Here is a 25046-nt window from a genome sequence, read left to right on the forward strand (position 1 = left end):
ATTGATAGAATGTCTGCAGTATGACAGTTTATAGTGATGTCAAGCACTGGGACATCATACTGCTGACATGTAGCATGATGTCCCACCCAGTCACATTATCCTGACACCAGGCCGACCAGTCTTAATACTAACCTCTTAATGCTGAGCGCCAAGCGAGGCAGTTGTTAGTACCATTTTTGTAAGTCTTTGGTATGACTCAGCCAGGGATCGAACCCATGACCTACCGCATCTGAGGTGGATGCTCTAACAACTAAGCCACCAGAGCAGTCTGCTGATGAAATGACTAAATGTACTTTCAAGATGTTGACATACATGTCATAACCCGGCACAGTCTGAATCAGATTACCCCTGTCCTATGTGAAAGTGAGGTAGATTTCAATCAAATGGAAGCTTTGCTAAAAATATTTTTTTTGTACTCCCAAACCACCTGAGACAGTAGTGTTTCAAGAAAACACAAGTTTCAGTAATCTAAAAAAGAAAAAATTAAAAACTTTCAGTCTATGCCTGTTACATGTAGTATGTAGTCTGTAATGATTGGAACTGATATAAAAAATACCCCCCCCCTCAACCAGGCAGTTTAAATAGCAGCAATTAAAGCAAAAGAGATCAGGTATAAAAACAAAGTTTCTCATTGACTGGCTGACAATAGCTAGTGAGAGGTGTTGAAGGTTATGGTGGGTGAACCCATTGTGCTAATTTCTATAGGTAGGATCAGGAAGTGGAACAACCCATTATAGGTAAATCAAAGAGATGACAGAAATGTGTATAAGAACAAAAGTTATTACATATTATTGCCTTGAATAACAAGCCACTATGTATTATATTTTTGACAAGTTTGTGAACAGCTTAAGTGTTTCTTGAAAGTTGGATTCTACTGCATATATAGAATGCAAAGCATGATCATTTCACTTATCAGAATAGTGTTCAAGTGTGATTCATTATTAAATTTATATTCGAATTGCAGCTCTTGAAATGTTGTGATGTTGTGACACCAATATTAAAAAAGGGGAAATTTGGGGCTTGTGAGAATTGTAGTCCAAGATAGCTGTCAACTTTTCAAAAGCCAAGTTGGGAGAATGACAAATAAAATAGTGAGATTTGCACCTAAAATGGGGAGGTTTTTATGCGGCCTTTTTTAAGCGCTGGTTTCAATAAATACTGACCGATCTTCCAGGTCCAATAAAGGTAAAATTCTCAAAGGACGCGCCAGAGGCATCCACATAAACTTTTTGGGGAGAGGGAAGACATATAGTAGTCAGTCATGAAATTTTATGAATGCAGGCCAAAACATGTTTACAGGTGAAAGGGGGGAGGCAATTATTGTCCCTACCCCTTTGCCTCAAAATGCAAATACCCATGGGACACGCCATGTCTCCTTGTGTCATGCCTTATTTTCCCACAGGACAAGTACCCCTATTCATATTCTGGTCAGCTGTGGCATAATAGCTAAAGATTAGACTTAAGTACACAAGCATAAGGCCAGTGTGACTAATTCATAGTTAATCATTACCATTGCATTTATCTTGCGAAAAGGGCTTCCCTTCAGACATACTTTAAAGAAACCATGTTCTACAGTGTGTGTGTAAATAAGCACTAGCAATTGATTGTCAAATAAACGATGCCCTATTTTGTTGTAACTTATAATGCCTAGGACTTCTTTTTAACAGTTGAAATCTTTAGTCACAAGCTAACATGTGTGGCAACTGTTTTTCCCACATTTATCTTTTAAGGCATGTAACACTGTTTACCTGGTTACTAGAAGCACCGAAATACACTGAAAAACCAAAATACACATGTATTTACATGTTCTCTCAGTATACATCGGTTTCCACACACAAATTAATATTTGTTTTTGTTTGAATAATAATATAAAGCAAAATAAAATATGTTTTTATGTGATTTTGATACAAATTATTTACTTTTTTCCTATTTAAAACACTAGTCATGTAATGATGTCACTCGGTTGTACTTGATTCAACAGACCTGTACGTCCCAGAGATTAAATTTGTTCCAGAACGATCAGTTGTTATCATACCCCCTCTGTTCCAGAACCACCAACCTGTCCAGTAAAGTATGACCAATTGATGCATGCTATTTTGGTTTTTCAGTGTATTTCAGTGTTTCTAGTAACCGCTGTTTACCAAATGAAATATTTACTCTGAATTAGCTTTTGGGGGCACATTTACTGCGTGGTATATTTTTTTTAATTCCTTCTTTTCATTTAATCATAGTAATTAAAGTACATACATGCTGAATGTTTTTGGTGTAAATGGAGATGAGATTTTACTTGCAGAGAAAATTACACAGCATTGACAGTGATCATACATGGGATTGAAACTGGTGACAAATTTTTTATTATACAATAATACTGTTGTAGGAGTTTTTAAAAATCTGTAATTTATGTGAATAATGTTTAATCTTAACATTCTATTTACTGAAGAAAACATACTTTGTAGTATGAAATTTATTATTTCCTCACAATAATATTCACAAGTGATAACATAGAATATGGCATCTGTAATTTGCATATGACATCTATTTATGTATGGGTTTCGTTTCTTTCAGGGAAATGAAAACTGACTGACATAATTTAATAATCGAGAGTTCTCTGTGAAAAATTGAGAATTTAGGTGTGGAAATACCCCCCAAAAATCGGGAGGCTTTTCTTCTGACTTGAGAGTTGACAGATATTAACTGTCTGGGCTTGTGGGATTGCAGTCAGGGCTTGTGAGGTTTTTGTAAGTGTCTAAAAAAAATAATCTTTGAGCACTGTTAAATGTGTGATCCAGTAAATTCCAGATTGAATGTTATGCGCTGTGATGTCATAATGAATGCTACGCATATTGATAAACAAATTCGTACTACCCTATATTGTGACTATTTGACTCAAAGTGCTATTTTCTTTACCCAAGTTTAGCACATGGATACCATTGTAAAAGATCGTAGAGGTCGATAATTTTCGTCGGAAGTTTCTTGACGAGAGTTATGGTGCATGCAGGTCATTCAAAAATTATGATTGAACATACTTTGGTTAAAGAAAACCAGCTTTTGATTTGAAAAGAACAATTTATATTTAACTTAAAATGAGTAAATGCGCATACATGACCCGTTTGACTTGTACTAGTATATTTGTATTCATTTCGTTAAAGAAACAAATTTCAACTTCATCCGATTTTGGGATTACCGTCTTCCATCGCAACAAAAATTCTATGAGCACAAGAGATGTTATTTACGTTTGCATACATTAAGTTATACCAGCTACATCAATACACTCACGGATCATCTTCTTATAACTCACAAGAAATAAATAAATAAATAAACTTGCGTGCAAAGTGGACTACTGCATCGCGATAACTGGTCACTAGAGGGTACGGGTTGGTAAGGACGTGAGAATCATGTTGTTGCTTCCAACTAATTAAAGTTCTGCACTAAAATACAAAGGAAATGAAAGGATTTTCAAGAAGTATAAAGTCAAGTACTTTTACCATTGTTCTACTTTGTCTCTATCGTGGACTTTGTCCACCCAAGTTGGCACAGCTCTCATCTCCAATGAAGCTTTGGTGGAATGTATACTGTTGTTAAGCGCATGCGTCAATGAAAGTCTTGTGCCGTTTATATCATCATCAATTCAATGGGTACTAAAAACTGATATAATATATCATGCCGGCCATAAAAAAGTTGGAACTTGTACGAAGAAAAGTTATTTTTATTTTTAAAACCCCTCAAATGTATATAAAGTTCATCTTTCAAAAGCTATGTATATATTTGTAACGTTATATGCGGCGAAATTGGAAGAAGTGTTGAACAAGAGAAGCAACATAAATCCGTTAATTTATCGTGTATTTATGATCCTTTGAAGTATTACGGATATCAGAAATTTGACTCAAAGACTAAAAATGAATACATAACAATAACGTAGAGATGGTAAGCTTTACTACGTTATGGAACAAAAATACAGTTTTAGGACAGCAACCGGAAGTTGAATCTTCAGTTCGGGCATAATTAACTAAAGTGCACTGGACAATGACAACAAAAAAAATGCATGTACCTATGCATCGTACCTCACCCACACACATTATTTATTCAACACTTGATTGTATCCTTATTTGGATTCAGGATCCGCATTTAATATTTTGCAAAATCTTTGGAAGCAAAGAAGTATGCATGAATCGGCTGATTATATCTAAATTCAGTATCATTTCTTACGTAATTAGGTTAAGTATTCAGTCTTGTATGGAAATTACTCAGGTTCTTAATTTAGCATATAGTAAAGTTTAGATGCCTCTAAACATATTTTAAGACCAAAAAGTTATGGTAAAAGTGCTTTTTTGTTTGTCACTTTGACTGACATAATTGACCCTTATTGAGCCTGGTCCTTTTTGGCTAATTTGTAAAAGTTGTATCACATTTTAAAACCATAATGATTGACAGGCCTTCTCTTATGTATCATCAAGTTCCCTACTGTTAGATCCTTTTCTTTTAAATTAGACTTGATCTGCATCTAGTCTGCTTTTTGTCCAAAATTGGTGCATTTGCTGTCATTTTATTTTGATTTTAGCCTATAATTGTAAGTTGCCTAGACCATTTTTTTTTTAACAGTAGAACCTGTCTTGAAAGACCATCCCTTCTGCCAAAAAATAATGGTCTCTCAAGACAGGTATTAATGCAATAAAACCAATAAATATGTTCAAGGAGAACCAGGTCTCTCAAGACAGGTCGTCTTTCATAGCAGTGGTTTCCCAAGGCATGTTTTACTGTATATATTGTTTAATATTTTATTTCATTCTTCATGCCCTAGTGTATGTCTTTTTAAGTCACTGAAATACTTAATGTACTTATAATTTCTGCCTTTCTAAAATGCTTTACTACTTTTCTTGTTAAGTATTTTGTTCCATTGTGTTTGTTTTTGATATATCATGCAAATCATGTTTGATTTAATGTATTTACTGTTTTGTATGTCAGGTTGGTATAAAGATTGTCAGAACTTATATTGAATTGTTGTTTTGTGTCATGCAGACTACAAATAAATTTAATCTTATCAGCTGTAGTAGAGTGCCATATAAACTGTAATTCAGTGGTAGAGGGGGCCCCGAGTGATCTAGGGCACTCACCATTCCGGATCACTGCCACCTCACCTGTCTGAAAGTCACAAGTACATTTAATTCTAAAACATTTAATATTTTCATTAAAAAATCACATGCATGTTGTGAAATAAATGTAAAACAAACTGTTTCATCATTTTCAAAAGAATGTTATGAATAATCACTGATATAGTTTTAAAACTGTCTTTATAATTATGTTACAGATCACATCATCTGTCACATTATTGGTAATAGTCCAAAAAACAAACCAGTCTCATCACAATTAAAACTATCCTTGCTGTCATATCCCCTGCATATATCGTTTAGTCGTTTGTTCCAATCTTCGACAATTTCAGTATTAACATCAGCTGATTCTCCACTAAGGACAGAACACTTAATATAGTGTGGCACTTGAAATCTGTGCAACCATCCGTTACTTGCGGTAAAGTCGTCATATCACAATTCAACTGACATTTGAACATTTTCTGTTTGCTGATCAAGATATTTTACATGCCCTTTCCTGGATTTGGGAAATTTTTCTCAGATTTGTAGCAGTTGTCACTTGTGTTCCCCCAAATTATACCTCAGTAGTCAAGATGTGGTTGAATGTAACAGATAAGTGTTGTCATAGAGAATATGCATAATATCAGTTTGCAATCTTGCCCTTTTCTGCCATGTAGTTCTCAACAAGACTTTTGTTTTGTCTTATTGAGAATCATACCATTTGGCAGAGAATATTTTGTTTGTCTGTCAAAGATAAAGACCAAACATATTTTTCCAAGCAAATTATGGAAGTTATTAACCAATGAAATATATTGGGCAAGATTGATTAATAGGAGCAGTTGTGTTTGTAAAACAATTGGTATTACAGTGTTATGATAATTTTTGGCAAAAGTACAGTGAATCGAGTTTTCCAGTGACAAATACTGCTTGGGAAGTACGTTCATAATTAGCGGCAACATCACCTTTGAATTTTCTAAGTGGATGCTGTAAATAAAAAAGTTTCATTCAAATAAAGCACTGTTATATTTTCACCATGTGGTCTCAAAACATACATAAAAGATTTCATTCAGTGACAACAAAACAGATGACATTTAATCCCAAACAACTAAAACCAACACATACAATATTAGGCTATCCCTTAAGGGGATACATTGCAAAGTAATCATACTTTATGTTGGCAACATTGAATGGAAACCAGCATTATTTGCCAGTTTTCATAAGTTGATTTCACTGCGCAAGCATGATGAAAAACAACTTTACACGTGACGGAATGGAATCCTTGATGTTTTATTCCCACACCATTGTCTATCTTCTATGAAAATCTGCAGATTCATTGCAGACTTTTTCGTTAAATAAAATAAAAATGAAAACCGATATGATGTGATGAATCTTGATTGGAAATTTCCAGATAGCTATAATGGCTTTCTGTTAATAATGGGTGACATATTCTTGTAATGTTTTGATGAGTCTTGTCGGATTTGCTGAGCCTGATACCCAATGTGCAGCTGACATTGGAACATTCTTAGTATATTGCGAAGTATTTAAGTGTTTCAATGACATCATACACACCTGATACTTATTTAGGTCTGAAGTACATTCTGATTCTGTATTTTCTTTCTTCCCTTGTATTTGCAGATATGGATCCCTCACTGAAAGCAATACAGAATGATGCCATAAAATCGCGCACTTTGGCCTCCTATCTAGCTGGTGGTGAACCAGTCCTCCCTACTGCAGCCTCTGTGAACATTCCAGTTGGTCCACAGAATGTGGGACAAAGCTGGCTACAGAAGGGGCTCTTTTCTGGTAACAGAGGTGCCAAGAATATTTATGATATAGAAGATCAGGAAATAGAGGAGGAAGATGAAGAAGAATATTTGGAAGAAGAATATGAAGATATGGAAGAAGATGAGGAGGAGGAGGAGCTTTTTGATGAAGATGAGGAGGAGGAGGACATAGAAGAGGAAGATTCTGATGAAGATCAGATATCGGAAGAAAGCAGTAGTAACCAAGAAGATTTGTCAAAGGAGAACAGTTATTCATCTCTTGATGAACTCATGGGACTAGAATCTTTTGATGAATCAGGAGATATTGATAATTCTAAGGATTTCTCTGATTCTTCTGTTTATAATCCAAGGACTGAACAAATTCTAAATTCATCACTTGGATTGAACAGGGAAAAAAGTGATTTGGGTAAATCATTACCAATGTCAAATCAAGAACATGTCACTAGTCAGAAATGTGGATTAGAATCAGTGTCTCAAAATAGCAATTTTGTGAGTACAGCAATTTCAAGTGTTGGTGATTCTCTAGAAACCACTGTTAGTAATAAAATTACTGTTGATCCTCCAGCAAACCAAGGTACTTCTGAAGGAGCTGAAAATAACGAGATAACACAGATGTCCGAAGCTTCTTCTGTTCCAAAGAAGAAAAGGAAGCGAAAACCAAAGAAGGTGAAAGATGATGCAGCTAATAAAACCACAAATGGTGATGGCCAACAAGATGTACAGCCAAAGGAAAAGAAACGAAGAAAAAGGAGGCGTAAAAAGAATGAAGATGAGGAGTCTGATCTGCTTGAGAGGAAAAAGAACAAACTTATATATCAGAGAAGAAATATTAGGTGATTATACTTATCTGGCTTGTACTAGAGTCAAAACCAAAGGGAAATCTGTAAGTCTGTTTCAGGTTTTAGAGTTGGTACTAAAGCATGTATATGTACAAGAGTCAAAACCAAAGGGAAATCTGTAAGTCTGTTTCAAGTGTTAGAGTTGGTACTAAAGCATGTATATGTACTAGAGTCAAAACCAAAGGGAAATCCGTAAGTCTGTTTCAGGTGTTAGAGTTGGTACTAAAGCATGTATATGTACAAGAGTCAGAACCAAAGGGAAATCCGTAAGTCTGTTTCAAGTGTTAGAGTTGGTACTAAAGCATGTATATGTACAAGAGTCAAAACCAAAGGGAAATCCGTAAGTCTGTTTCAAGTGTTAGAGTTGGTACTAAAGCATGTATATGTACAAGAGTCAAAACCAAAGGGAAATCCGTAAGTCTGTTTCAAGTGTTAGAGTTGGTACTAAAGCATGTATATGTACAAGAGTCAAAACCAAAGGGAAATCCGTAAGTCTGTTTCAAGTGTTAGAGTTGGTACTAAAGCATGTATATGTACAAGAGTCAAAACCAAAGGGAAATCCGTAAGTCTGTTTCAAGTGTTAGAGTTGGTACTAAAGCATGTATATGTACAAGAGTCAAAACCAAAGGGAAATCCGTAAGTCTGTTTCAAGTGTTAGAGTTGGTACTAAAGCATGTATATGTACAAGAGTCAAAACCAAAGGGAAATCCGTAAGTCTGTTTCAGGTGTTAGAGTTGGTACTAAAGCATGTATATGTACAAGAGTCAAAACCAAAGGGAAATCCGTAAGTCTGTTTCAGGTGTTAGAGTTGGTACTAAAGCATGTATATGTACAAGAGTCAAAACCAAAGGGAAATCCGTAAGTCTGTTTCAGGTGTTAGAGTTGGTACTAAAGCATGTATATGTACAAGAGTCAAAACCAAAGGGAAATCTGTAAGTCTGTTTCAGGTGTTAGAGTTGGTACTAAAGCATGTATATGTACAAGGGCCACCATGTTGAGTAGACATTAATTGTCCCAAAAAACTTTCCTTGCTACAGGATCTATTTTAGAATGCACAGTTGTTCAGTTTGCATGAATTAAAAAAAAATGTAAAAAAAACCCCAGCTGATTGCATTAAAATCAATTGTGCATGATATTTTCAAACTCTACCTTTATTTTTCATACCTCCTATATTCAAAACATTCCTTAGTTTTTATATGGAGGGGGAGTTTCCCCAGTACTTTCCATTTTAAGAATTGACATTGATGCTGTCATCTAACTTTATAACATTCTTGTAGTACCACCATCTTCACCCTCATTTCTTAGACACCAGAAGGTTATTATTGTTTTTACATTCAAAACCTTAGGGAGAGAGTAAATAGTGTCCAGGAAAACTGTCAGGCAAGATTGACTAATGTTTTTCATTCTGGAGTCTAAACAGAACATTTGTAGTTTTGATATTTTTATATAAATGCCTGTTTCCAGATAAGAAAATACCTGCTATGTATCCAAACAGCAGTTTGTCATTGAAGTTTGAAATGTCAGAACTGTTGCACATATTTTTCTTACTGTGTGCAAGACTAAACAGTCTCAGCTTAATCAGTTGAATGAACAGAGACTGTCATAAGACTGTTGAAGTCATCATGTCACAAATTCAAGAAGCATTGATTCCTTTATTCAAATTTTATCAGTTATTGTCCTGTCTGTGGGCCACAGTTTTCATATGAACTGCACAGTTAGCCAAGCAGCACTCGTGTTGTAACAGACTTGATAATGTGGTATGTTATTGCAAGTCAATCTTCATGGTTTGGTTGGTATTCAGCAGTGTTACAATTTATTTGAGCATGGTGGTCTGAATCACTCTCTCTGTCTCTCTTTCTTTCTCTTTCTGAGGGAGTCAAAACAGGCTAGCCTGGGCATATATTGAACCTGTTTCCCTTGGATTATCCTGGGCATATATTGAACCTGTTACCCTTGGATTATCGTGGGCATATATTGAACCTGTTGCCCTTGGATTATCCTGGGCATATATTGAACCTGTTTCCCTTGGATTACAAGTCCATTGCTCTACCAACCAAGTTACTGTGAATCTTTGAAGCATGTGACTTATGAATGGGGAACATACAATTTTGTTTTGTTCTCTTCTCTGTATTTCTCTGGTTACTTATGAGCACCTCTGCAGCTGAATATAAATGAGGGGTTTCAGTTTTATGGACAAAAGCATACAGCGCAACTGGTGCACTGCAGAATGCTTAGAACATGAACTGTGTTGATCCAGTTAGTAAGGTGGACATAATTAGAGCAGTTGGACACTGGTTGATATCAGGACCTCTCTGAAAACTGTTTTAAGTAAAATTGAATAGGAATTTGTGAGAATAAAGACAGCCATAAGACACTGTAATGCATGAACTATTTTGGTACTGATTACTGGTTTACATCAAGACAAATGTGGAGAAAACATTACTTATAATGAAACATTAAAATAAAAATTATAGCAGACAAGGTCACAGTTCTTGTTTCAGAAGTAGACTATTAGGAGAGGCAAATTAGGCATGGAAAATTTATTTTCCTTTTTTTATATAATTAATATACATCAATTTTGACAATTTGTCAGAATAATGCTGGAAAATATGTTGACCTCTGGGACAATTGGAAATTTAGTTAAGTCAGCTAATTTTTTAAGTTGCTAGCCCTGGGCCTTTGTCTGAACAAAATTTAAGTGCTGTAAAATGTATAATCACCTAACATTGTTGTCCAAAAACTTGCATTCCATTAATACATTCTTGTATGTTTTTTCTAGGGGTATATTCAAAGAAGGCCAGTTGGAAAAGGAGACCCTGGTTGCTCAGCAAGAGGAGTTAGAAAGAATTAAACGTTTGTCTGAACTGAAGAAGGCCATGATGTTGAAGAAAGAGGACCAGGAAAACAAGGACTCTCAGCTTAAGTCCTTGTTACAAAGTATTGCATTTACCTTTTTTATTGCATGCACCATATGTAAATAATATTGCTTAGACCAAGATGGCATAATGCCTCAGTAGATCAACGTTTGTGCTGTTTATTATCGTTAGTAGAACGCATAATATTTAATAAGGTTTTATAAAGGTTACATGTCAGTTTCTGACATAAATCTTGTAGATTAAATGAAAAGCCATTCAGTTGATACAGTCTATAAAATTAAAAAGATTCAGCTAAGGAGTAACAGCTGTTTGAATCAATATTTTCTATGGGTAAGTAACATTATTGACTATTTTGCTCAGCATACTAAAGGGCTTGATGTTAAGAGAAGGAAGTACGTTACTGAGAAAGGGTCAGGCAGAGTTAGTTTTATTCTTCCAATATATTTGAGTTAAATGACAAGACATGGAACCACTATTTTTGCTGACTGCCTCCATCATGAACCCTTCTACCATTGAAAGAAAGGATGATAATCAAATCCCTAAAATAATTTTTATGGAAAAAAATAATTCAGTTCTATCCCATAATTTGTTTTCTTCAATATTAGTGGCATACATAGATCTCACCAGGATTTTCAAACAGATTAATAATTCCAGCTCAGGCATTTTTGATAGTGAGAATTTTAAACTTAAGCTAAGCTGCCAACCGTCACAACTTTTTTAGCAATTCACGCTGCATGCACACAAAAAAAGAATTCCCGAATTCTCAATTATTTTAAATCTTTAATAAAATAACTGATTTCATGTTAAGCACTAGTCGTGATATCAGCAGTTGCCAAAACAGTCCAGTACTTGCTGGTCGTGATAATAGTGGAACTATGGGAAACTGGGGCCTAACCGGAATTTTGCTCTGTGCATGTGCAGCAAACACTGATTTGAATTACCATTTGGCATCGCATTTTGAAAATGTCTTCACCAACAAGGAAAAGGAAATGTGTTGCACAAAATGTGGAGTTTAGGTTGGAATATACCAAAAATTGGCTTTGCTTTCAGTCATCAAACACCGATATACATAATGCAATTTGCATGCAGTGTGCCACAAATTTTAGCATTGGGCATGGTGGCAGAGATGTGAGAAAGCACATTGGTAGCCAAAAGTACATAGAGGTTGGGAAAATTAAGAACTCGCAGATATCAGCTCTGGAATATTTTAAGCCATCAACGGAAGACCTGCAAGCTACAATGGTGAAGTATTGTTTGTGAGTTTTCTTGTTGAACTTACTACCTTTATTAGCTGGAGACCATGATAAGCATTGGTTCCGACAAATATTCCCAGACTCGCAGATTGCTTCATGAATTCATGTCAAAATTCACTCATTTTTAACCATAAGATCACTCAGTTCGAGCCTAGAGGGTTGGCAGCTATGCTTAAGAAGGACAGTTTTGATATTATATGAGACTTCTTGATATTACAGTTCAGTGAATTTAATAGTGATCTGTGCAAACTTCCATTGTGGAGGACTGTTTATGCCATGTACTTTCTTAATTCAATGTACTAATTGAATTGCTTTATAACAAACTGCCTTGGACCAGTGGCATTAGGTTGTTAAAACAAGTTTTAGTCACCAACAGTTGTATATCATAGGTTTCAGTTAAATTTAGACTTGATTCTGCATTATTTTAGATTTAATAGTGATGGACTAGAAGAGATTATGCAATGGCCTGCATTCAGAAGCATGATTTTGTTATTGTGGCTCCTCCTAAACTATATGAGGATTTGGGTCAAACTTTAGTCACATTCATCCAAGGTCTGTTTGGTCCAGTATGAAATTCTCATTATCAGTACTACTGCTCAGCAGATGGCAATTTCATCATGAGGTCTTCATTAAGTCTGTTTATGTCTAGTTGGTCCTCAATGAAAATGATGCTGATCTGACATCCAGTATGGATGCCATGATGGCTATTTTAAAAAGTTTGTTAATGCTACTTCTCCCAAATGAATGTGTGTTTTCACTTAACAACCTCATATGATGTCAAGTTGGTCCCATCTGTCATCAAACATGGCTGCCATGGTGGCCATCTTGATAATATTATCACTCTTCCTGAACAGATGATTGTATTGACATGTGTTTTCACTAAAAACTTTGAGTCTTAGTGAAATTACACTTACGTTTATTAGATATTAAACAATAGCACTAAATTGTATATTCTTACATTCGTCTAACTTGCAGAAGATATTGACTGCTTTAGTGAGATGGCCTTGTTAGGGCTGGCAGGTCTGCTATTACAAGTTGTAAGTGCTCCATCTCACACCCTAGGGAACAGATCTAAGTTTAATCCATACAGGATCAATAGCATTGTGCCAGATTGAGAAATAATATAGCAACCATATTTTTTTAATGCAAGATGCTGAAGAGGAAGCAGAAAAGGCAGAGAAGGATGATGTAATAGTGGTAGAAAGTAATGAAGTACCCAGTGAGAAGATAAAACCAGAAAAAGGTAGTCTGCACACTTTTGAACTCTGACTTTGAGACATAAAAAGTGATCATTTAACTGTATTTTGCTGATAAAATATGTGCTTTCTTATGTTAGATAATCAGTCTCCTAATAAAATTAGAATTCAGTTTGTTCAGTTGTTTTGTGATCTAGAATAAATTACATAAAAGTTTGAAATCATGAATGCAGTACAAGGTTTGGGGATCAAAATCTTTTTTTTTAAACAAAATGTTTGGATATTGAAAATGGCTGCCATTCAGGTTTCTTTATTGAGTCCTTCAGAGGACTTCTGCATAAAATACAATGAAATATTACAGGTACCACATGAATTTTATGAAAGACTAATCAAGTTTTGTTCTTAAAGTTGATATAATGTTAGCCCAGCAGTGAATACTTTTCCTAAAATATTTAGCGCAGAAACCTATAAAATGAAAGCTCTTCTTCAGGACATGTTTAACCCATACAAGAGAAAGAAGAATGAAATAATATATGTTCTCAGCAATTTTTGAAATTTTTGCATGCTTATTGTCTCATTTTCAGATGTCATTGAGTTGAGCAGTGATGATGAAATGGATAAAAAAGACGATATTGTTGCAGTGCTGAGTGACAGTGATGATGATGAAGCAGATATAGAGGATGTCAACAATGGTGGAAATCATATTAATGATGCGTTAAATCGTCCCGATGAGATGGGACGAGTCCTTGTAAATGTTAATCACCCAGTTGAAGATCCTGATATTTTTCTGGCTCCACAAATAGCAGCTCATATTAAACCTCACCAGGTATTATTTGTTTTCTTTACCAAATACATTACCCAGTAATAATATGTTAGGAAAACGTCCACTTTACTAGATACATTACCCAGTCATAATCTATCAGGAAAACATCCATTACCTCATTAAACCAGAACTCCCAAATAAAACAACCATGTCCTTTTGTTTCTTTTAGTCATGGAACATTCCAAAATGCTGCCTCATTTGTGAACTTTTTAGTGTCATATTCAGTTTAGGCAGAGAAGTACCTGATCAATAAAAAGACTGTCATTTTTTGTCTTTTGTTCATATGCTCATAAACTCCTGTTTTCCTGTGTAGGACCCCAGTGGAAGATCTCTTTATCTGTCCTCACATGATTGCTCTTTTTTATCAGATCTTTTAGTGCAAGCATAGCAAATGGAAACTGGCCAGAATTCCCCAATATCCATCATCATTTGTTTTGGGGTTTTTTTTTCTTGTCAAAGTAATCAAGAGAAACAATAATTTCAGTACATTTCTGCTGTGAATCAAAAAAAATGTACCATGGGTTGCTGTGCTGTACTTTGTCACACTGAATCCACAGATCACCAGCTGTGATTCTTAACACTATACAATGGCTGTCTGTCTTCATTTCAGATTGGTGGTGTACGTTTCCTGTATGACAACATGGTGGAATCAAAGCAGCGGTTTGAGACAAGCCAAGGGTTTGGCTGCATTCTTGCCCACAGCATGGGTCTTGGGAAAACCATCCAGATGATTGGCTTTATTGATATTTTTCTCCGTCACACGAGTTCCAAAACAGTATTATGTATTGTTCCAATTAACACACTACAGAACTGGATGGCAGAATTTAACACATGGATGCCTGATGAAGAGTTTGTGAACATCACTGGAGCTACACACATTTTACCAAGGAATTATCAGATCTACTTGTTGAATGATAACTTCAAAACTACAGAAGCAAGATGTAAAGTGATAGGTGTGTTGAATATGATTGAAAGTTTTTTTTATACAGATTTTAAAAGACCCCTTTAGTTTTAATCATGCAATCTCTGATTGAAAGAAGTTTGGATATGAAATAAACATTAATTGTTTTGAGGTGAGATAAAAATTTATCTTTATCTCACAAATTAATTCATGAAACTTTGGAAAGGCTTTTAGCTCAGTACTGCTCTGAAAGTCATGTTTGTTATCATTGTATTTTAGGGGTTCTTTAGTTAGCAAATATAATGAATCTGAATTTGCTTATTTTCATTGGAATCAGGTTTTGTTATTTTGCAGACAATGATATTTTTGTTAGTAGCTAAATTTGTTTGTGGAGGAGGGATCTTTTTAATAATGGATATATCTCATTGTTCATTATTCTTAAAATATGTGCTTTGTTGCCATCGTGAAATCTATAGATATAGTATCCCAACAATGTATTCACATTATTTTGATTTTTTAATTACATATTTGATTGATAACCTTAAGTTCAATGTATTAAAAATGTTTGATGTGCTGTAAGTTTCCTAGAATAAAGTTAGAATCAATGAACATGCAGGAATTTCATTACTATTTGATGTTATAGATTGATCCAAAATCAAGTGATTTGTAGCCACATCCATCAGTTGATCCAAAGTCAAGTGATTTGTAGCCATGTCCATCAATTGATCCAAAATCAAGTGATTTGTAGTCACGTCCATTAGTTGATCCAAAATCAAGTGATTTATAGCCACATCCTTCATTTGATCCAAAATCAGGTGATTTGTAGCCACATACATCAATTGATCAAAATTCAAGTGATTTGTAGCCATTTCCATCAATTAATCCAAAATCAAGTGATTTATAGCCACATACATCAACTGATAAAAAATCAAGTGATTTGTAGCCATGTCCATCAATTGATCCAGAATCAGGTGATTTATAGCCACGTCCATCAGTTGATCCAAAATCAAGTGATTTGTAGCCACATCCATCAGTTGATCCAAAATCAGTTTAGCCACGTCCATCAATTGATCCAAAGTTAAGTGACTGATATGTAGCTTAATACGTGTATTTTTAAATCATTCAAAATTTCAGATGTTGAGTTTACTTGAAATTTTCAGGTCAGATATCTAAAAAGGTATAGGTGTCTGTTGTATGATATTTCAAGGTCTGATTTCTCCAAAGCTGTAGATGACTACTGCATTAAATTTTGAGGTCATATCTAAAAAGTTATTGATCATTAATGAATGAAACTTTAGCTACCTTTCTTACATACAGTATTTGTGCAGATTCTGAAAGCTTTTGAATGGTTACAACTATGATTTGGTTAAAATCAAGATCTTTGCTATAATGGAGATCCAACACTACAAGATCATGTATTGCTGACTGTTTGATTCTTAAGTTCTTCAATCAGATTACAGCTTTTTCATTTATCGGGGTGAAATACATAATATTTTCTGATAATTCTCTATGTCATGAATTGCAACTCTTTGTCAGCTAGGTTACTAAAATAACTGGATTGGGAAATAATGAAGGTGAAACAAGAACCCTTGATCAGTTCCTGTCTGATCTACTTATTAGTTGTAAATCTTAGTTTTAATTCAGTTAGAGCCATGATTTCTAATTATTGTGTTATATGTAAAACTTTGAGATTGCTACTTGCCAGGTTTTAACAACTCCAGGCCATTTAAAAATAAAGGTAGCATATGGTCCTGTCACATATTTTAGAAACATTCTCTGCACATAATTCCTACTGATCAAAACTTCAACTGAAGTGCAAAAGAAAAGTATATTCTGTTATTCACGTTAGAATCGTGAACTTTCAGGATTTTCTTGACTCTGGTAACATGCCAGATAACAATGGTAACATGCCAGATATCAATGGTTACGACCGCTCTGGTGGCCTAGTGGTTAGAGCGTCAGCCTCGGATGTGGGAAGTCATGGTTTTGATCCCCGGCCGAGTCATACCAAAGACTTACAAAAATGGTACTAACAGCTACCTCGCTGGGCATTCAGCATTAAGAGGTTAGTGTTTGGACTGGTCGTCCTGGTGTCAGGATAATGTGATGGGTGGGACATCATGCTACATGTCTGCGGCATGATGCCCCAGTGCTGGACATCACTATAAACTGCCACGCTGCAGACATCGTAGCAATATGACTGAAAATTTGTTAAAGCTATGTTAAAAATCCAAATCACACACACACACACATCAATGATTACATGCCAGATATCAATGACTTCTATTTGTTTCAAGTGTCTTATCTGAATGCAGGGTTTTAAGCTTGAACTTGAATTTTGCACTTGAGAAGTTTCAAGAATATTGGTTTTGGTGATTTGATACCACACTTGCTGGTCACATGGGCTAAATTTATCCCTTGATTCATCCGTTGTATAATATCACATTAAAGGAAAGATATTTTGATGTCAAAGCTTTTGATTGGCATCAGGCATCAAGATTTTAAAACAGCTGCATTGCCTAAAACCAAAAGTCAGCATAATCACATGCACCTTAAAGATGGTGTATATTCTTGGTATTTATGTAAAACCACCCCAGACCCCCTGCTCAAATGGAAATGAATCAGATTTCAGAAACATGGGAACATCAGCAGACCCCTCTCTCGCTCATCATACCCCAAGGTTTAAAGTCTTTACCTTGAATGGTGTAGGAATAGTTGTGCAACATTACAATTGTACATCCAGATGGACACGATAGTATAATTCAATTTATTTTTTAAAAACCATTGGGATAATAACCTGTGAACAATTTATTCCTGTTATTTTACCATATTTATTTGGTATCCTGGAGGATAGAAATCAAATCTTGGAGATTATATTTGATTTTTGCTTACATTATTTTTCATTCAGAGGAATGGTACAAGACAGGGGGAGTCCTGCTGATTGGCTATGAAATGTACCGACTCCTGGCCAGTAAGAAAGCACACCTTAAGAAGCCTAGGAGAACCAAGAAATCCCCAGATGATGACATCATTGATGTTGATGAAGAAGACAAGAATAAATCCCTCTTAGTTGGTAAGGAAAATTCATTAGGTGAACAGTTGCCAAATTATTTGTACTTTGATCAGTTCTGTTTTTGTCTAAGTGTATCCTGGAGATAATAATAGTAATAATGCTTTATTTATTGAGGGTGGCTCAGGAGTTAAGGACGATTCTCCCTTGGGGCCTTCTTAAGGAGAGTATAACAATGCACATGAAGATATCAATAACTGCTGATTATTTTAATATGTTTAGTATTAAAATACTAAATTCCATTATCTGTTAGAAACATATACATGCTCATATCTCTTTTTAAATACTCTTAATATTTTCAGCAGATTTTACATGTAGTGGAAGCTTATTCCACAGAACTGTACCAGAGTATTGGAAGCTCTTTTTTAATTGCTCTGTTCTTGGTTTTTGGTGCTAGAAGGTTTCCATGTGATATTGATTTCAACTGGTAGTGTTGAAAAAGGCCTGAATAAGTTCTGAAGATACTCTGGTGCAGTTCCATGTAGATATTTATATAAAAGAACTGCCTTGTGAAAATCTATCCTGTCATATATTTTGAAGCATTTCTGTAAATAATGCTTTTGAGGGATGATCTGTAAACAAGTCTTTACCATCATATTGTATCTGAATATCACTGCCATATTATCTTATTGCATTGTTTGTTCATTATCCTCTCAATATTTCCCCAATAATATATAGGGCTCCATTTCAAATTCACTTATGAAAGTTGGTATGTGGAGCATCTCAGATAGAGTAAAACAGTTATTGCAAAACTGGGTCACTCTAACCTAAGTTGCATCCTTGGGTGACCTTTGTATTTTTTGTTCTTTGTTCTTATACTCCTAATATCTTGGACTCGGTTGCATTGGTTATCATGAAAATTGGTATGTATATATATTTTGGAATAAAAGAAACTCGACCATACCAAACATGGGTCAGTGTGACCTTCAGTCAGCTTTTCAAGTGACTTTTGCTCTTTCAGCTGTTGTACCTTATGCACTCATTTTCATGGAACATGCTTGGAGCGTGCATCTCATAAAGAAAGCATTTCACATGAAAGCTGGGTCACTTTGATATTTTTCCAAGATTGTGAATATTGCTATAATATGGTGTTTTATCTCAACATCTGTATGCCACCAAACATGCATTGTAGCTGCATCTTGTAAGCAGCATAACTCAAAAACTGGGTTGATATGACCTACTCTCAGTGACTAATAGAGTATTCATACAGGTACTGATTTGTGCAACAGAAGTGGGGAATATCTTGTTAGCTACTGATAGCAAATACAATTTAGTTTTTGGTAGCACAAAATAGTTTCATTTAAGAGCCCAATGGATAAAATCTTAGTTTCCATGTTTCTTCTTTAAATACATTACCAGATCATAATAAAAGCTATAAAAAAAATGTCTGCTCACATTAGTTTGGAGTCGGACAAGAGTGGTCTTTCCTCAGATGAAGGGATTGGTGCCAAATCCCACCCACACTTAAATTACAACTTTTGCTCATGCTTGGAAGCATGCTCTTTTAGAGTTCTAAAAAAAAAATCCTTTATCATTATTTCCACTCCACAGAGGAAGTTGGAATAGTTTCTCACATAAGGGAATTAACATGTGCATAACTATTTCTCTCTCATTTCTGTCGGAGACCATGTTTGCTGTCATTGACTGGATTAGGTTATAATGCAGATAATTTCTTTTGATACTTATTTGTTCACTAAAAACATCTTTTAAGTCACTGACTATAATGGTACAGCTCAGGAGGTCTTGCAGTTAAATTCTAATGACATTTATATGGTATGCTAGCATCCCCCTCACAGAAAGTTTATGCTGTGTTTCAATGATTTCACCTGCTCTAGTCTTTAGTGTATTCATTCAGTAATATGTACTTGACTTACTTTATGTTTATGGTTATTATTAACTTGCAGATAATTGTTATTGACTTATTTTGTTCACTAGTGTAACTGAATGATAAAATAATTGATTTGCTATTTGGTCAGAGACTGTCTGTCTTTACAGATCAGATAGGCCATGTAGGTAATATCTAATGACATTTATATTGTTCATTTATGTCCACATCACAGTATATTTATATGATACTTGAATGATTTTTCCCGTTCTTATCAACCTACTACATGATTTCAGTCACTCGGTACCTTGTATTACAGACCTAAAGGCATTTGGATTGCTTATTAGCATCTGCTTCATGGTAATTTGCATGATGCTTTGATTATTCACCTGTAGAACTATTGATTTGCTCAGTATAATGTTTAGGTTTAAGTTCTATCAGTGCAAGCATTTTAACTGGCTGAGGATAATCATGTTGTATGTCTGATAAATGGGGGATCTGTTTCAGCATATGCAACATGCAACAGGTATTATGATTAGGTAATATTTTTGAAGAAACCAGTTTATGGAGTAAAATGTGTCCTTCATATACTTACCCCATCATGGTACAGATACACCCTACAAACTTATACGCAGTTACATCCTACTAGCAGAGCATGTTTCTTGCTCCAGTAGTAAGTAAACTGTATAAAGGATTAGGTCCCAATTCCTTTATCCAAGTGAGATCACTCTGCCTGACTTCCACTTATGTGCACAGGCAATTTTTAGGTTTTCATAGCTAAAATTTCACTTGGAAGGGCTGGATTTGCAAGGTAATAGTTGTGCTCCTAAGGTATTGTGAGTTGGTAAGAATTATCAAAGAAACATCTTTTACTTGAATAGCTGGTTTCGTTCCCTTATCTACAGTGCTGTCAAGAATATGTGATATCATATCAAGTTGTATTCATTTGGGGATGATACTGGTGCAGAAACATTTTTTTCCCCAGCCAGGTTCAAGATTACATTATGGCCCAGTGTGCAAAAGTAGCTGCTCAATTTTGCCCCTATCTCTGGTTTTACATGTTTTGGAAATTTTCATAGAATTCTGATTTTGTGGGAAATCAGCCCATTTATCGACCACTTTCTTAGTCATAGAAGGATCATCTTTGCTGTGCCAATCATCATCTCACTGATACAATATTTCCATTTTCTCACAGGTTTGAAAATGTATTCCTGTCCATGGTTAAGGAATTGTATCATGAATTATGATAGTCACTGACCATAATTGAAAACTGTTTAGTGTTACCGTTAGGATATGTTCAGGGCTGTTCCATTGAAACATACATGCTACTAAGTGAAGTCAGTTTTTTAAAGGATATATGCCTGGGTATTTTAATTCCCTGGGTACTTTAATTCCCCCTGGGTACTTTAATTCCCAAGTTCATATGAAAATAATTAAAAATATAAACATTGCAGGGTTACAGGTATGTTTTGCTGGAACAGCCCTTAACTTGGTCTAGCTAAGTAAATACTTGACTGTTTGAAAACCTTGTTGAATCTATAACCTTAGCAAAAAGCGGAAATGTTTCTTTGCTTTGCTGACATATAAAGATGTTTTAGTACCAATAAGTCTTTGTTTTGCAGGTGTTCATTTTGCCCTTGTAAGTCCTGGTCCTTTGTTTTGCAGGTGTTCATTTTGCTCTTGTAAGTCCTGGTCCTGACTTGGTAGTATGTGATGAAGGACACAGAATCAAAAACAGCCATGCAGGAATTTCACAATCACTGAAGAACATCAGAACCAAGTATGTAATTGTCCTCTCTAGGAAGTTGATTTTGTTAGTTGCATGGAAATTTGTTGAATGGTTGAATAGTTTTTATTGATGGATCAGTTGAATGTCAAATTTAAATGATAACAGCTTTTTACAAATTCACACTAAGGGAAAGAAGATGGCTTAAATGCAAAAAATATTGCTTTGTTGGTCCTAAATGAAAAAATTGTGCCATTTTGAGTTAATGTTGTGCAGTTTACTGTTGTAAAGTCTGACATATCACTAATTAATTAGAAGTGTATTACCGTTGTATTGTTAGCATATGATCTCCACTGTTTAAGGGTCTACCTGATTTGTTAGTAAATTCTGGTAGGTATCTGAACTAATGATTTTGACATCAGATGAGGATTTTCTGCCTGTGTTGACAACTAGCATTTCTTACAATTTATTACCTCTAGGCGAAGAGTGGTACATGTGTAGAAAGCTTTAATTTATGTTTTATTTCCTCTAGGCGAAGAGTGGTGCTGACTGGATATCCTCTACAGAATAATCTAATGGAATACTGGTGTATGGTTGACTTTGTGCGGCCTAACTTCCTTGGAACAAAAACTGAATTTAGCAACATGTTCGAGCGCCCAATTACCAATGGTCAATGCCCTGACAGCAATCCTCAGGATGTTAAGGTTATGAGATACAGGGCCCATGTACTGCATAGTTTACTGGAGGGATTTATACAAAGGTAAATCCAGCGATGTTGCTACCTATTAATTCTCCATGTTCCTTTATCTTGTAAGTTTTTAGCACTTTCTATTTATTGGGAAGTTTTTTTCATATTCAGGTGCATGTATGTTTGTACTGTAAAGATTACCCCCGGTTATTTGGAAAATTTGTTTTTATACACCTACCATAAGGGGGAGCACACCTATCCATCTGTCTATTACTAATTTTATTTCTGCACAATAACTCAAGTTGTCCACCATCTGCAATTACCGAACTTCTTGGATAGCTTGCACTTGGGCAAAGGAAGAACCCAGTTATTTTCAGGTTCAGAAGGTCAAAGTCACAGGGACTAAAAGAAGAACAAATTATTCCTTCACAATAACTTTAGTTCTTCACCACCTATATTTACCACACTTGGTTGATGGCTTGCACTCATAAGGAAGAACCCTTTCAGTTTGTGGATAAAAGGTCAAGGTCACCGAATGAAAGAGTTGTTTAATATCGACAGTTACTAAACATTGTGGTTGACTTGAATTTGTAAGAACCACATACATATATATATATATATATAGAGAGAGAGAAAGAGAGAGAGAGAGTTAGGTCAGAGGTCAGGGTCACTGGAATAAAGAATGATTTTTGCACAAAAACCTTAGTTCTTTACCTTTATAGTTACCAAACATTTTGGATAGCTTGCACTTGAGGTAAGGAAGAACAATTACAGGGTAAATAGTTGGAAGGTCAAGGTCAGTGTGATTGTAACAGAAAAATGGTTATCACACAATAGCATTATTTCCACATCACAGACCCAGACCTGGACCAAACTTAGTGGATGGCTAGCAATGGGGTTTTAAAAAATTCTTAAGGTAAGTTAGCTTGTGCAAAAGCAGTTCTCCATCCCCAGCAATGTCAGTGGTACCTTGTATAATTATTTTTAAAAATTCATATCTGCGAATATACATGCATTTTCATCTGTGATCACAAGAAACTAAATGGTTTATAAGGATGATACATATAAAGTAGACATTAAATATCCATGTTTTCAAGTTGTTGATAGATTTCAAGTACATTTTGTATATTTGAATCCAGTAAACAACTTGAAAGGCCTTGTTCTTTTACCTTGAATTTAAACTGCATTGAATCCTGACAGGTAACAAATTTCATCATCTTTTCATATTTGCTTTTTACATTGAAAGCCTTGCAGTATCTTAAATCTGACAACCCTTTAATATCCAGATATTACAGAAACTTGGTGTTCTCATGCAATCTGGGGGAAATATTCTGTACTGTTGGCTGCTAGTCAGATCCGTATAAAGGATAATGAAAGGTAAGATAAAGTTTTCAAAGCTGCCCTGCAGTTACCCGTGTCCAGATGGAAGATTCCATATGCTGACTTCAAAATATGTCATACTTGGCAAAATATATGGAATGAAAACTCCTTTAGATCATCAAACCCAGTATTGGAGAATGGCCTCCCTCTTGTATAAGAAATCAGGGAGGTGATGTTCACGTACAAGACACACATACCTGATTCATGCATACCTCCAGAAGAGTTAAAATCAACAGGGATGTAGACCATGCCAGCTTATTCTTGTCAGCCTGTGAGAGAGAAGTATATAGACATGAAATGCTTCAAGAAAATGAGGAAAGACATACTTTTTATGAGAATACGGCTTGTACAACAAATTTCTTTGTCTTTTTATATGCATTTTACAGAATTTCTGCATCTTTACATTTTACATTTTATCTTGTTATACTTAATATTTACATATTTTAGATTTTTTTATCTTCCTAAACTTTGTTCAATTCATTTGTACTTTTTTTTAGAAACTTTACCTTTTGTTTACTCATATTGCCAGAAGAAGGAAAAAATGCACAAATGCGGAGGGAGGCATTTATTGGGCTAAGTGTGCTAACAGCTAAATAAATTATATTCATTTATATAACCATATATTTTAATTGATTGATAAATATATCTGCTTACAAACCTACCTACTGGTACATGTCTAACTAATTATGTTACAGAGCAGTGGAATTTGATCATTAAAACAAAACAAAAATGTTTCCAGCAACCAGATTGACCCTGTTTAATAGTCACCCATAATGTTATTTCATTATTTATGAATTGCACTGATTTTTATGAACTTTAAAAATATTATTCCAAGATAAAAATCAATGCAAAATTGACTTCTTTTGTTTGCAGATATAAGAACATCTGTTTAACATTTACTATTGAAAATATCATACATCACTATGGACACATGGTTGGTACCCTTTTTTAAGTATAGTTCAAGGTCGGCTTCCATCTCATTGCAGTTGTGTACCAATATGGATGGATTTCCAGCTTTTTAGCTCTGCTGGTCATAGACCAGTAGCTCTACCAGTATGGATGGACATCCAGCTTTTTAGCTGTACTGGTCATAGACCAGTAGCTCTACCAATACGGAGAGAGTTCCACTTAAGCTTACTGGTCATTGACCAGTAGCTCTACCAATATGGATGGACTTCCAGCTTACTGGTCATAGACCAGTAGCTCTACCAATATGGATGGACTTAAGCTTACTGGTCATAGACCAGTAGCTCTACCAATATGGATGGACTTCCAGCTTACTGATCATAGACCAGTAGCTCTACCAATATGGATGGACTTCCAGCTTACTTGTCATAGACCAGTAGCTCTACCAATATGGATGGACTTCCAGCTTACTTGTCATAGACCAGTAGCTCTACTCTCGGATCAGTCAGCAGCTTCATAATAATGCAGTATACTCTGCTTGTACTTGATTTGAGAAATGAATAGCCCTAACCCTTGTCTCACATGGGGTAATAACCCTAGCCCTTGTCTCACATGGGACAAAAAGTAATTTACATATCTTTAGGGACCACAAGCAGAACCAAGTATGAGGTAAGGGAATGGAACATCCTCTAGCA

The 25046-nt window shown here is 35.2% G+C and overlaps 2 protein-coding genes across 4 annotated transcripts in view; one reads left to right on the forward strand and one right to left on the reverse strand.

Moving 5' to 3' along the window:
* LOC149771384 (intraflagellar transport protein 122 homolog) overlaps positions 1–3576 on the reverse strand; it is a 96644-nt gene extending 93068 nt beyond the window's left edge. The window contains exon 1 of the mRNA XM_089948532.1: positions 3486–3576. Coding sequence (XP_089804658.1) covers positions 3486–3544 — 59 coding nt within the window. The 5' untranslated portion in view covers positions 3545–3576. The remainder of the gene's footprint in view (positions 1–3485) is intronic.
* A 209-nt stretch (positions 3577–3785) lies between these two features.
* Positions 3786–25046, forward strand: part of LOC149771385 (helicase ARIP4-like) — a 66850-nt gene continuing 45589 nt past the window's right edge. For all 3 annotated transcript variants that reach the window (XR_016418301.1, XR_016418300.1, XM_089948529.1), the window contains exons 1-9: positions 3786–3924; positions 6720–7701; positions 10487–10644; positions 12987–13079; positions 13617–13858; positions 14466–14808; positions 17665–17829; positions 21317–21431; positions 21910–22137. Coding sequence is in view for 1 of the 3 variants with exons in the window: in XM_089948529.1 (XP_089804655.1) it covers positions 6722–7701; positions 10487–10644; positions 12987–13079; positions 13617–13858; positions 14466–14808; positions 17665–17829; positions 21317–21431; positions 21910–22137 (2324 nt within the window). In the remaining 2 variants the exon portion in view is untranslated. The remainder of the gene's footprint in view (positions 3925–6719; positions 7702–10486; positions 10645–12986; positions 13080–13616; positions 13859–14465; positions 14809–17664; positions 17830–21316; positions 21432–21909; positions 22138–25046) is intronic.

The sequence above is a fragment of the Sinohyriopsis cumingii genome, unplaced genomic scaffold (genome assembly GCF_028554795.1).
Source record: "Sinohyriopsis cumingii isolate HCF-2022 unplaced genomic scaffold, ASM2855479v2 utg001887l, whole genome shotgun sequence".
In the NCBI taxonomy this organism is placed as follows: domain Eukaryota; kingdom Metazoa; phylum Mollusca; class Bivalvia; order Unionida; family Unionidae; genus Sinohyriopsis; species Sinohyriopsis cumingii.